Source organism: Hydra viridissima, unplaced genomic scaffold (genome assembly GCF_058129835.1).
Source record: "Hydra viridissima isolate aposymbiotic clone 2 unplaced genomic scaffold, HvirCarnegie_v1 scaffold_4, whole genome shotgun sequence".
NCBI lineage: Eukaryota > Metazoa > Cnidaria > Hydrozoa > Anthoathecata > Hydridae > Hydra > Hydra viridissima.
The window spans coordinates 13,331,812-13,347,153 of NW_028324303.1; the positions used below are offsets into that span (position 1 = coordinate 13,331,812).

Below are 15,342 nucleotides of genomic sequence, written 5' to 3' on the forward strand. Positions count from 1 at the left end.
GAAATATAGCGCAGTAATCCCTTCGTGAAGACACCCCACCAAACCATCACAGACGCTAAATGATGACCACCCTGAGCTCTGTAAATGGCTTAAGCCGTTACTCGAGGGCTATATTCAATCAATGTGGATTCACTACATTTAGCTGGCGTCCACTTCTCTGCCAATCTTTTATACCTTAAGTATCCTTGAACCGATATGTCTCCAGTTTTTGAATCGCACCAATGGTGAGTTAACTGCTGACTGATACCCAACTGGAAAACTTATGGGTTTTTTAATTTTTACTTAGAAAACTAAATTTTATTAGCTGAGTTTAATGGGTTAGTTGTACTTTAGTGACGGTACATATTTAAAAAATGAAGTACACTTCTGCGTTAAACATAGACAATATTTATTTTGATTGTCGTCGATATTATCATAATATGATAATATCGACGACAAAATATATTATATTTTGACAAAGATATTTACAATAGAACACATGAACACAATTATTTCGATGATAATAATAAAATTCACTTGATAAGGTTTTAGAAAACTTAAACCAAAAATATGGTTCGTTTTACAAAATAAAGTAAAATGATTATTATTGTTATGCACACTAATACAGCTTAATTGAAATATTTTTGGCTTATCAATAACAAGTGTTACCACCTCTTGATATTAGAGAGCTTACGATTTGAAAACTGCAACGGCAACGGAGACGACAAAGGTCTGGATCGAGCGGTTGCGACTTGCAGTTGCGGTATTCCAATAAAATTAGTTACGAATTTCCACTTCAAAAAAAGAAAACATCTTGAAATAAACAAAAAAAATTTAAATATGGCCCCTTTAAGAAATTTTAGAAATAGTTTATTACTTGCATTAGAATCAAATATCATAGACGACGAGGAATTTGTACTACTGTACAAATTAAATTTGTCTAAGAATCCAGATGTACCGTTTCGCAGTTATAAACAATTTTGTTTAGAAATCATGTCTGATGATGAATGCAAAAGTGAATTTAGATTTCTACGCAGTGATATATATCGCTTACTCAATGTACTTCAACTACCTCAAGAGTTTGTATGTTATAACGGGTTAAAAGTTACTCCGGTAGAAGCACTGTGTATTTTTTAAAAACGGTTTTCCTACTCATGTAGACTACTCGATATATATATATATATATATATATATATATATATATATATATATATATATATATATATATATATATATATATATATATATATATATATATATATATATATATATATATATATATATATATATATATATGTATATATATATATATATATGTATATATATGTATATATATGTATTTATATTTATGTATATATCCTAAATTTGTATCAGAAATTCATTAATTACTTTGTAAGACTTTTGGAGCAAATAGTACTTTGATCCATTTATAAGCCGTTTTCAAAAAACACGAATTTCAACGTTTTGACGTTGCGTTAAAAGTTTTAAAACGGCATTTCAGGGAATCCCATCCATTGCGCATGCCTAGTGTCAAGTATTTATAATAAGTTGTAGAAGTTGCCGTTGCAGTTTTCCTATCGTAAGCTCTCAATTATTATAGCCTGACAGCGCTGCGGCATACTTTCAATTAGAGATCTAATTGTTTCTTAAGGGATATCTTCCAACACGGGGGTATACCCGCGTGTTGGACAGTGTCTTACCGGTAAAACACTGTCGCAGCTCGTCTAGGCCGTAAGGTAATGGATGTTGGCTTCTAACACGGCGCCCCATTATGTCCCAAAGATGGTCTATTGGGTTCATATATGGACTGCAAGCTGGCCACTCCAAAACTTCAATATAAACATACTTTTAGTATTCAATAACAATATATGCTGTATGTGGTCAAGCATTATCCTGCATAAGAAGGAATCCATCTCTAATTTACGGTGAAAAAGGTACCACAAAAGATTCTAAAATGTCTGCTATGCATCGTTAAAAAGTCAGACGTCCACCATCAACAATAAAAAGCTCTGAGCGAGCTGTTAAAGCCAGTCTGTTTTTTCGTTGATCTACAGATAATCTTAGAACAGTAGCTGCTGCCCGAAGTCGTAAATTTAAAGCACGAAGTCTTCTATTTTGATCAACAGCAGTTTCATGAACCTCTGCAAGTTGTATTTGGAGACTTCATGGAGTAGTAAACCGTTCTCTCAGTGTTTGAAGCATTTAAAACTTGTCCGCCACGGCATTGGTAGTTTGTTGTCTACCTTGCCCAAGCCGTCTAGCGTGATCATTGGTCTCTACAAACCTTTGTAGAACCTTACCGACTGTTGCATGAGACATTCCAAATCTTCTACCTAGTTGGCGATTTGTTAATCCTTCATCGGACAAAGTAACAATTGCAACATATTCATCACGACTTAAGTTTCGTCTAGAACGCTGCATTGCGAACAGATGTGTTGCTCCAATGACAGTTGTCTTTTCTACTGTTAAAACAATTTAAAACCAATACATACTTTTCTTTTAGAAGCGAGGTTTAATTACAGCAAAACACGCTAATTATGAAAAGCTGCTATAATTTCCAAAATAAATAAAGGAAAGGGAATAAAACCTACAAAAGGTGTAAGAATAAAAATTATTATCTTTGTTACTGATAAATCCGGGAAATACATAATATTTTTCAAAATAAGTCGGAATTTATTAGTGGTGCATTAATTTTACGGTTAAGTGTATATTTTGCGATCTTCAATTAAATAAATAGTTTTATATCTTTGATAAAGTATCTATTTCCGTAATAGGCGAAGACAACGACAGCTCTTTGTTATTTTGTATTACGGAATAACTAACAGCTCTCGTTGCCTTTTTGTCACGAATCTTTAGATTCGAACCAAAATATACCTCTTGAGCCACCTGAAAAAAAGAGGAAAATGATTCAAGTAATTTTTTTTGTTGATTTATTTGATAACGATGCAGCTGCCATCGATGAAGTTGACAAGTGGAACAGCACAGATTCTGATAATGAAATTTCTTTATGTTGAAAGTAAAACAGGACTCTATCCAAGTTTGTCACAGGTAGCACAATCAGTGTTGTCAATTCCAGCAACAAGCACATCATAAGATCGGTCATTTGCAATTGCTGGAAGAACACTGGAGGATTAAAGGACACAACTTCATTCAGATTTTGTTGATGCACTCTTATTTTTTCATTGTTTAAACAAAGAAAAAAGGTGCATCTGTTAATATTTTTCGACCATAGACAGTTCTAATGTTTGCATTAACAAAAAATGTTAAAACATGATACTTTTGTATGTGAATTATATTATTTCTGATGTGGTGACTGGATGGGAGAGAAGCAGAAACAATGGGGATGGGGAGGGGGACGGGGTGGTGATGGGGACAAACTGATAGGGATGGTGTGGGGATGGGGAAGAACCTAATGGGGATGGGGTGGCAATGGGGATAGTTTTTGTCCCCAATTCACTCTCTATTCTAAAGAAGAGATTGCAGAGATGAGCAGAAAAAACCGTAGAGTTGGACCTCATACACTACAGCGAGGTAAAAAAAATACATCATTAAACTTTATAGCCAACAAAAAGAAATGGGTGCTTGTGAGCCTTGTGAGCCGTTGCGGCCGTCGCAAAAAATAAACCTTAAAATACTTTTGGCGCTCCATTACTGCCTCCATTTGGCCGGTTTTTAAAGACTATAGCCTCAATTAGCCTATTCGTAAACACGACTGTGGGGTTAGGCCATTGATTTAAAACTATAAATATTTATATTTTAGTTTTAACTCTTATGATTTTATAACCTCTTCCAACTTTTCGGTTAAGTCATTTTCAAAGTCAAGTCATGATAACAGTATCTTTTCTTTTTTTATGAGTTGCAGGCCAATAAAGAGTAATATTTACAAATAGTTTCAGTAAATCAGATTGATCTTCTTCAATACGTGGAAGACCACTACTTACTTGGAGACGGAGAGTCTTTTAAGCTGCTGGTGTTGAATCACATAGTTCATTAAAGACTTCTCTCCCCAAACTTTATAATTTCTGGCTTATCATCAAATCTTTTTTTCTTCAGATCTTTATCTAGTTTTTTTTTCTTTTTCCGTAAGTTCTATTTCTTGGAGAGATGTTAACTGTTCGCATTCTCTTCACTTCAAACTTTGAACTTCATTGCTTTTCAAAAATATTTATTTAACAACTCTATGACTTGTGGGGGTCTTTTGTTTTATTTTATTTCATTCAATATAGAACTTATATTTTGTTTAGATCTATGCATCCATCTTGCATGACCATAAGTTTTGACATATCCGCCAAATAGCCTCTAATCATTTTATTTTACAAACTGCCTCTAAACAATTTATATACATTTGGTAACTGGAAAAAAAGATAATAAATTAACAAGAATAAAGAACTTTCTTTTAGAGGCAGTCTAGACAGAAATGTATAAAACAGCAAATAATAGCGAGTAAAAAATCTTTGCAACTGACGTTTTAAGTTAAGCAATGCGTTTCAAAGGTTTACGAAATCTTTTGCTTACAATTCAAATTTTTTTAGAGTTTTTTCTTACAAACTTCCATTTTTCGAATTAATAAAAATATTTGGGAATTTTATTATTCTTATGTTCATGGCGGCTCGTGTTTTTAAACTGCTAAAGATCAATTTTTCATCTCAATTTTTTTTTTTTTTCTTGAGAAAGATGATACATCCATCATTAAAAAAAAATCAAATCATTTATTAATAGTTTGAGATTTTTACAATGATAATTGGGTAAAATATTTTTATTTTTGAATAATTTATAAATATAAATATTGGTGCGTCACAAAATTTGACACCCCCCTCCCCATCCCCTGTAATCATCACAAAACTAGACTCCTCTGTGACGTAATATATGGACGACCCTACATAAAATGTAATATGTAAAATATGTAATGTAAGGAGATGTGGTGGATGATCAAGCATAATTAGGAGTTATATATTTCTTAACCCACGCCAGAAAGTCGCATGCTTTCAGTCTGCATTTTTAAAAACTGGATTAATGAAAAAACAAAGCTGCACATTGAAATGACACTGTGAATATTTCTATGATTAAAAATTAGCAGTAAAAAAACTTTAATAGTGAATTCTTACGCAAGATAAAAATGCTTTAAAATGAAGTATAAATACATATCGAAACTTGTAAAAATTGGCTTCAAGTAGCATTTACACAAAAATATGTAACTTAAATTTAAAACTAAAAGACATTTTTTATTTTCACTTAACATTTTTTCCAGAACTCAAATTACATTGGCGAGAGAATTTTAAATTAATTTATTAACTTAGAACTTCCTTTTTAAAATAGTTAAAAACTCTTTTGTTCGTTTTTAAAAACTGCGTAAAAATTTCAGCCATCCGTATTATTATTTCATCCGTGAAGAAGAGTCTCATATTTTCATCAATAAAATCTTGTTGTAGGGATTTTAACTACAGGTTCTGTCACTGTATTTACTACCGATTAAATAACTTTTAGAAACATAAAATGGCGGCTTCGGCTGCTGTCAAAACGCAGCACGGTAGCGAAGTTAAAACCCAATTTTGTACTAAAGAAGGATGTTATAGGTCTTTAAAGTTTTCTGATTATTCAAGGCCTGCTCGTCTTGCAAATAACACTACCAATAATATTCCAGTCAAGTTATCTTTTGTTACCCTAAAAGGTGTTCAAGAAGGTGATTGTGAAGATAAAATAGCATTCAATGTTGGAAGAGACATGTATTTTTACAATTTCCGAGGAACAAAAAAGGTTTATGAGTCATAGTTATTGGTATTGTTTTTTGGCTTCTTAGACAAATGTTGTGTGTTGTGTTACCATATCATTGTATAAAAATTAAATAGATGTAAGAATGTTAGAGTCAGTAACCACTGAGTTGCTTCTCCTACCGAGCAGCTACTTCTTTTAAAATTTCCTATAAATTCCTTTCAAATATGTAATTTCCTAAAGTTTTCTATAACAATCAGTGTTGCAGAAATTTCTATATATTTTTTTTGAAAATGTTAAGGAAGTTATGTATGTAATTTTCTGAAATCCTCATTTTCAGCATTTGTAATTTTGTTTTCTTTATTTTTAAGTAAAACGCTCTTCAAAAATTCTTTACACCCACTAATATTATGTAACGATCACTTTAAGAAAAAAAAAAAATTACAAAAATTGATCACATAAGTTTATTTCTAAAAATTATAGTTCTTTAAATTTGTACTATATAGTGTGATTAATGATTTTTCTCACTAAAACTAGAAATTTTTTTGGGCTAGACATTCTTTTTTTCTTCAAATGTTTTAGGTGTTCTTTATTTTTGATATTAAAAACACTACCAGCTTTAAAAAAAAATTATATGAGCATAATCAAATTATTCTAAAAATCTAAATCATTTGTTTTCTTAATGCGAGTCGTTTGATTTAGACTGGTTTCCTCAAAAAAGATTGTTACTATTGACCCATTTCTCTGTATGCTGAATTAAAAGTTAATCATCATATCCCATAATACATGCATTCCATAGAGCAGCTTTGAACGCTTTTTTTAAAGATAATTTTGAAACATAACTTCTTGTTTCTTAATGAACACTTGCTCTCTATTTTAACATTTGAGTTGGTTTTATTTTAATTTTTTTGCTACTCAACTCATCTGATTAAAGACACTTTTACACTTTCAATTGTATTTCTTATGTATTCTTTAATATTTATTCTTTTTCTAACTTCTCATAATAGTATCTGTAAATTTATTTTAAAATTTATGGAAACTCATTACTTTTATACAAAATATCAGATGAAATTTGGCTGAGGATGATAAAAACAAATTTTAAAGCTAAATATTTGCAAAAATTTGGTTTTCAGCATTCTTCAATTAACAAAAATCACCTAATAAAGTGAAAATATGAACCCATAAAATAAATTTTTATAAGCCAAATAATATTTGACTAAACTACTTCAAGGAAAAAAAATTATTTATATTTCCATTTGCTAAGAAGAAACTAAGAAGTAAGAATCTACTAGATAAAAGCTGTTGTAACAAATAAAAAAACTGAAGTTAGAAATTTTATTAAGCCAGTTCAAACCACGCACTCTCTTGTCATTTACATTTTACATTTAATTTTAGTCTTCTCCAGCAACTTTCTTCATCACAAACACCACATTCCTGTTTGGAGAAACTTGATATTATTCAAAGTAAAGGAGCTCTCATAAGTTGTATTAGCAAAATTCTATCAAATGTTGTTATAGTTTTCCCTAGATTAGTTAGACAACCTCTTCTTGGAAGGATGCAAAATGACATCGCCAGTGGTTGCAACTTTTGTGTGCAATGCATTGGCAACATCAATTGAACTATTCTATTTTCTTAACAGTAGTTAATAGCATTTAATGAGTGAGACTCAAGGTTATTCAATAATAGTAAGATTAAATTTTTTTTTCAAACAGTTCACAAACAATGAGTATCCATTTAAACTGCTTTCATTTTTAATCTTCTGCTACTTAATTAATTCAAAACAAAAATGTCGAATAGTCAAGTCTAATAGCAGCAATTGGTATTTACATAAACATAATTCAGTCACTTTTTCTCTATAATATAGTAAGCTATTGTGTGCTCGCTGAATAAAAAATTAAAAATTACATTTTGTTCAATTTTTGTGTCTAATGAGTAAAAGCTAAGGTTTGAAATTAGAATTTTTAAGAAAAATAGCTTTTAGGGGCACATTTTAAGGTGTTCTGACCAGGAAAAAAATTGTTCATTTAGTTAAAAACTCTTTTAATTATAATTTTGTATATTCTTTTTTAATCTCTATAGTTTTGTTTGTTGTTTTTATTTCTAAGTTCAAAAATTGAGAGTTCTTTATATAACTTAAAGAAGCTTAAGATATCACTTTGCTTCTTTCTTGTTAAAATTCATTTCAAAAATGGAAACCGAATTTATTTTCTCAACTATCACTTATCTTTAAAATTTTAACAATCTAAATTTGATAACATAAGTTTAAAAAAAAACTTATTTCCATTTAACTATGAGGTCAACCAAGAAAATATTAAGTTTAGAGCAATTTTTAGCATTATAAAAATATTTTTTTGCTTTTAATAATTTTGTTTGTCAATTTAAAAGCCTGTTGAAAGGTAGTCCTTGTTGAAATCCCCTCACTATTTAAGATTTTTTTTTGCTTTGAATTTGATTTCTAAAATTGCTTATTTTTAAATCCTAACATCTAACATAAAAATTCAAAGTTTTGTTTCATGAAAGAAGATTATGAATTTTTTGTGTCTCTATTAATTTTTCAGTTTTGAGTCACATTTTTTTGTAAATTTGTCATAAAGTAGTTTTAGTAAATGTCTGCATCTTAGATAAAAATTTTGATTGGTTGTTTAGGCTCCTGATTTAAATGATCCTATTGATCGAAGAGCATACAAGGGTCCTCAACCTACATGTCATGATATTAATATGATCACTCGAACTCCTACAAGCATTGAGTTAATTATTGGATTTACTGCTGGACAAATTCAGTTAATGGATCCATTAAAAAGAGAATGCAGGAAATGTTTTAATGAGGAGGTATATTTCTTACAGAAGAAGCATTTATTCATATCAGTCAATCATTTATAGGCTTTGTTCAGCTGGATATATATTTTATTTTAGAATTTTATAGAATACATAGAGCAAAAAGAAATTCATGCTTGTTAGTGGCAGTAGTTCTGAGTAGATAATAAGATTTTTAATTCAGTATTTTTAGTTTAGGACTAAAAATATATTCTTATGTGCTACTAATAAATCATTGTATATAAAATAATAGAAGTCTATTTTTTACTTTAAAGTTTAAATTAAAAATTTCATATATTTATTAAAAGTATGCATATAAATAAAAGTAGTATAATAAATATAAAAGATATTGCTGCATTATTTTGCTTAAATTAATTTTTTTTTGGTTAAATTTATAAATGTTTTCTTAATTTTAGCTAATATTTATCTCTAATTTTATCAAATCTGTGCATTTACTATCATACTTATTTTTCTCAAGTTATCATAATCACTAATCGCTATCATCTTTTATTATCATCATCTTCATTATCCTTATAATTAGCACCAGTACAACTAAAATTCTCACAGTTGTTTTAATCTGCTATGATAAGTTCAGCAATTTATAAAAAAATGATAAGTCAAAAGATTTTTTTTATTTTTCAAGTATTTTTGTCAATGTCATTTACAACTGTTGTTGGTTTTTTTTGAAACCTTTATAAATTTTTTTTATATAAAATCAATTAATAATATTTTTTAAAACTAAAATTTTTTATGCATTTACATTATTCCAAATAATTCCAACAAAAAACAAAAAAAAAAAAACAAAAGTTAATATTTCACACATTCATTTTTATGTACAGAATTTTACTAAGTGAAGTATAAATATTAAGCAGTCATTTATAAAATGAAATTTTATTTGTGTGTGTGTGTGTGTGTGTGTGTGATCTTTATTCAATTAAGTATTAGTTTAAAATTTTTCTTTACTCATAAAAAATGAAGTTTAGATATTTGTTTGACATATTTTTTTTTTTGTTTTTTTGTTTTTTTTTAAATAGCCTTCATCTAAAACTCAATTTGTGACAAACAATTTCAATGACAAATAATAATTTTGTCAAAAAGTTAAGAAATAATAGTAATGGTAAATACTATCAGTGCTTGTGTTATCAATATAGATTTAATTTTTTTTTACTAAGTTTAAAAGTGTAAAAGACAAATGCTTTTGTGTCTTGAACAAATAAAAGGTGGTCAAAAATGAAGCAGAGATATAATCAATGCTAAAGCAAGGAAACAACAAAACGAAAAATCTAACAGAAGCAACTTTAATGTGTTTTCAATATTCTATGACAATAAAAAAAATCACAAGAATATGGATACTAGAAGAAAAGTCACAATGTATCTTGATGAGGTAGATAAATTCAAGTTTATCAAGAGATCATCATAGTAATTCATAAATATTTTTTATACATAGTAATCAGAATCAGTCTAAAAAAAACTAGTTGCCCTGTTTCACATCACTTCATTAGGCATATATTATTGATTTTCAACAGTATGTCAATGCTCTACAATTGTGTCTTCTGAAAAGGATTGCAGGAAAGTAGCAGCGCAATCAGAAATTTTAGAGAAATTGCAGGAAAATTTTCATATCAAAAGCACAACAATAGATGCTAATCACTACAGATAATGATAAATGCATTTAAAATAGTCAATAAAAAGTATTATGTAAAAGTCCCATAGAAAGAAGTAAGTTGCATAATAATTCTAAAATAGTGTTGAGCTGACTCACTTATACTGAAAATTTCTTTCTAAAGGGTAGAGATCCTGGTAAAAAAATACAATACAATCATCTTTGCATTAACAAAGTGGGGCTACAAGGTTCTAAACAAAGATACTTTAATGATGAAGACATGGATAATAGAATTAGAATATATTGTAACAAAATTGATTTTCAACCAGGGTCATGACAATAAATATCACATCATGGGACCAAATGTTGTCTAAGTTGTCAGAAAGATTTTCCTTGAGAAAAACTTTATGATGCAGAAGAAAAGTATAAGGGTAAAAATTGAACTGAAAGAACCCATTAGCAGATTAGATAAAAAAAAAACATCTCTTCGCTAAACAAAGAAATCAAGTTTTCAGCGCCCTGCTAGATCCTCAATTTTAGGTGTATATGAGATTATATTAAATCTACAAATTTAATAATTAAAAATGAGCAACAAATGCAGTCCTCAAAAATGTGGACATGGCTGATGAATAGTTGCATACAGCTTTTAAAGGTTTTTTGGTTTCAAAATACTGATGTGTCATATATATATATATATATATATATATATATATATATATATATATATATATATATATATATATATATATATATATATATATATATAGATATATATATAGTGTGGATAAGAAATTTCAACTTTTATATACACACACACACTAAGACCATATTCTATAGCGCACCTTATTTTTGCATACTTTGTGATATTCAAACCACAAACAATGTATGGAACAATGGTCGTTTGCTTGCATTGGTTGAGCATGTGCTGTTTATAAGTTTTTATTGTGTGTTTGTTACACGTGTCAAATAGATGAATATTCAACATTTTGAGGGGGTTCTTTTTCTATTGCTACACAGGAAGTGTTTGTTTAATAAGCTAAATTTAAGTGGATAAATTCAAGTTTATTGCTTCATAATGTTAAAAGGAAGTGTGTTGAATGAAAAGAGAAAGTAATGATGGAATTTTACAGAGAAGATGCGATGTCAATCAGAAAAATTGCACGGTAGCTCGGTAGATCCGATTTGGTAAGATATTACTAAAAGGATCCAAAAAACTATGCCACTACTAAACGGAAGCTAGAAAAGTCAAAGTATTGTAAAAGTAATACAAGATTCCACAACATCACTGTCGAAGATCAAGTCTACACTAAGCTTACCGTTTTGTAAGGAAACAATTCATATGGCTGTACACACTAGTCCTATTGTTATTGGCTAAGGCTCCAAATCTAACTACCACGCACAAAGAGAGAAGTTTAGAATTCGCTAAACTGTGAACATGGCGCGTCAATGGAATATGGTAAATCTTTGTTATTTTTTTAAACATTAGGCAAATAAAACTGGTTAGGTTTTATGCTACATGTAACAATTTTATTTAATTTGCTGAACTGCAGATGATATTTTCAGATGAAAAGAAGCTTAATTTGTATGGTCCCGATGGGTTAATAGGCTATTGGAGAGATCTGCGGAAGGAACCACAATATTCTCCAGGGGAGGATCTCTGATGGTTTGGCTTGGATTTTTTGCAATGGGCAAACTTAATTTGGTGTTCACATCTTGTAAGATGAGCTTCTCGATTACATCGAGGTTTTGAACAACTGTTTGGTTCCATTCAAAGCAAAGTATCGTCGCAAAAAATTTGTGTTTCAGCTAGATAATGCCAGTATTTACACTAGTTTGAAAAGCCCGGATCTATATTCCATGGAAAATATCTGGGAAATCATCCTACGACGCATTTACGCTGACAAAAAGCAATACAATACAATTGCTGAACTAAAACTCGCAATTTCAGAAACCTGGGAGAATTTCGAAATGGTATTCTAAAGAACCTGGTTGGAAGTATGTCCAAGAAAATTTTTCAGGGTATCGAACGTGCTGGAAGTTCAACTGACTATTAAAATAAAAAATGTTTAGCAAATTGAATATTTTACATATCCATCGAGATAATAAGTGCGTCTATAGAAACTAGCGAATGAACTTCACATAAACGCATATGAAAATCCTTAATAAAATTACTTTGTTAATGTTTAAAGATGTGTAATTACAACAAGTATTTAATGAACTATGACTAAAAGGTGGTTGCGGCTATAGCAAATAGCCGCAGTGTATCCACACGCATACATTTCATTTTAATATACATATTTGCTACACGTTCACGTGCGCGGATACTCGTCAACTAAATGTAATTTTTGAGCTATTGAACTTGTGTTACTTGTTAAAAGTATTTCAAATCGGAAAAATATTTTAAAAAATTTAATAAATAGTTTAAAATATATTTTGGATTTACTTTTTTGGTTATCATCAAACCAATAATGAGTGCATTCTTTTTCCATCGTGTCAATTTCGTTGATGAAAAGAAATAAATTTTTGAATTTTTTTTGTCTTTTTTTAAAACTTTTCATTTTATTCAACTTTTCAAACAAAAGCATTTGTTTTTTTTTTTTTGTTTTTTTTATAAAGTTCTTGTTCTCTTTTTTGTTAGAGATTAGTTGAGAAGGGTGCTGTTACTTGTGTTAAGTGGGTACCTGGCAGTGAGTCGAAATTTCTAGTCTCCTACAATAATCCTAATATATATATGTATGATAAAAACCTCCCTACTATAGATTTAGAACCTCAGCTTCAAATGGTTAAAAAAGGTAACGGTTATGTCGTTGAGATAATGAAAAATAAACCAGATTGTAATCCTCTATGTCGTTGGCGTGTAGGCCAAGGAGGTATCAATGAAATCTGTTTTTCACCAGACTGTAAGCATTTAGCAGCAGTTAGTCAAGACGGATATCTTCGTGTATTTGATTTTGAAAAACAGGAACTCGTTAGCAGTATGCGTAGTTATTTTGGTGGTGTACTATGTGTATGCTGGAGCCCAGATGGTCGTTATATTGTAACAGGCGGAGAAGATGATCTAATAACAGTTTGGTCTTGTCATGAACAGCAAGTTATTGCACGCGGTGAAGGTCATAGATCATGGGTGAATGTGGTATCATTTGATGCATACACAACTCAGGTTAAAGAACATAAATCGATGAATAGCGATGATGAAGATCATAGTAAAAATTCGTGCAACCATATAAACAATGTCCGAAGAAATGAAACTGTTATATCATATCGAGTCGGATCAGTTGGGGATGATACCCAACTGTTGTTATGGGATATAGGTGAAGATATTTTAAAACCTGAACGAATAAGGACGCGAAGTACCCGCGGTAGTACTGCATTAACTACTATACATCCAGCTTGTTCTTACTCTAGTCAAACTATGAAAGTAAATAGTTCTACAAAAAACTTTAAAAATTCGGTCGTTGATACAGGAACAGCTGGTAAGTATACTACATATAAAAGATGCGCTTCTCAGCAAGACCCTCAAAAATTAACTATCGATAAAGACGATTTAATTCTTGGATCAAAAATATGTCCACGTATAAATGAATGTAAAAAAATAGAGCCGCTTTTAGCAAAAAAAATAGCCTATGATCGTTTAAGCGCTTTAGTATTTCGAGAAGATTGTATAGTTACTGGGACTTACGATGGTTATGTCCACGTGTGGGCCCGACCTGAAGAAATGGTAAGTGTTTTTATTTCTTTGAATTTTTTCTAAAAACAATTTGTTAAATATTTTTCTGCTGTTCTAGTATTCAAGGAGTTACTTTGGTCAAGACAAAAATATTTTTAGGGCTCACTCGATGGTAGCACTTTGATTCAATGAAGTTATGATAGCAAAATTCTAATAACTAAATCAGTTTCCAGTTAAAGAAGCGACAAGTGAAAACTTTTCTCGGCTTCATACTAACAACCTGATTTAAGAAGCAGCGTTTAAGACAAAGTTCTTCATTTGCGAAAATTCTATGCATGTCAGTATTGGCCTTACACTTAATTCAAATGCTTTTACACGTATTTTATAAATTTATGCTAAATATGTTCAAACAAGAATTAAAGTGCTGACGGTGCAAGTTTCGTGCAATCTGATATTGATTCTATGTGGGAGGTTACTCTACATAAAATATTTTTGTACGTTTTTTGTTAGGCCCAGCACATTTTGAATATAAGACAAGTGCAGTTTTTATAGCGAGCTACCTCTTTGCGACAGATATTTATATTTGCAAACTGAAAAATATATTTTTTGTATGAAAATTTATTGTGAAGATTTTAAATTTTGTTTTTTTATACTTTTGTGAATATTACCTTATAACCAATATACTCCCCCCCCCCCCTCCTTTTCCTCACCTTGTCTTTCATATAAGCTTATGCAAGTAATCGTCCGTTTTTGCCTGCAACGTTCCATTATCAATAATATCATTTAATTCCCTGGGTAGAGTATTAATTGATCGTACCTAGTCTAAAACCAAAAAGCAACAAGAAAAAGCACTCAAATATTTAGGTCTTCTTCTTGTGTTGTAATTTAATTGCGACTAATAAATTCGATGTTCTTTATTCATTCTTTATAAATTATTTCGATGTCTGTTTATTCGTTCATGAAAAAGTTATTTTCATATTTTGCTTATAATCAAGAGGTTTGAAGTTTTAAATGTGGCGTGTTTTATCGCAATAACATTTGACCCTTTAATTCTATGGTTCAAACTGCTAACATTTTAAAAAAATGTAGCTTTAAAGAATAATTACACATTCAAATTTTATCCGTTCTTTTGAATGAACTTTTTAAAGCGACCAAAAGACGACAATAGGGGTTGTCCTGTTATGATACAAGATAATTCAATTTTAAGTTGAAGTGTCTCCCACTTTAATGTCGATTAGTCTTTAACAAACTCATAAAATTATCGGCGTGGGAGATTTTTACATCTCTGATTAAAATTAATACAGTACGAGTATATCAGTAAATAAATCAAGTATATAGTAGTACCATAGTATTGTAAGTCAAAAATAATATTATATAGCAATGATACAAGTATGCAGTGGTAATAAGTCAAAATTTTGTGATTATCCTTCTGTTGAGTTGGATGAATAGTCCTTTGTAATGAGGAACAATTTTTTATTTACTACTTTAAGAAAATTCAACTTTTTCCAAAAATCCAAAAGTTGTTATACGGTCGGTAAACTATTTCATTTTCAGCTGTGAAAAAGTCTTT

The 15,342-nt window shown here is 30.0% G+C and overlaps 1 protein-coding gene across 1 annotated transcript; it reads left to right on the forward strand.

Moving 5' to 3' along the window:
* Positions 1–5,346: 5,346 nt before the first annotated feature.
* Positions 5,347–14,422, forward strand: LOC145182825 (WD repeat-containing protein 20-like). Its single transcript, XM_080058074.2, has 4 exons — positions 5,347–5,733; positions 8,335–8,517; positions 12,744–13,823; positions 13,932–14,422. Exons 1-4 carry the CDS (start codon positions 5,473–5,475, stop codon positions 13,962–13,964), a joined length of 1,557 nt encoding a protein of 518 aa, XP_079914200.2. The 5' UTR covers positions 5,347–5,472; the 3' UTR covers positions 13,965–14,422.
* Positions 14,423–15,342: the final 920 nt, after the last annotated feature.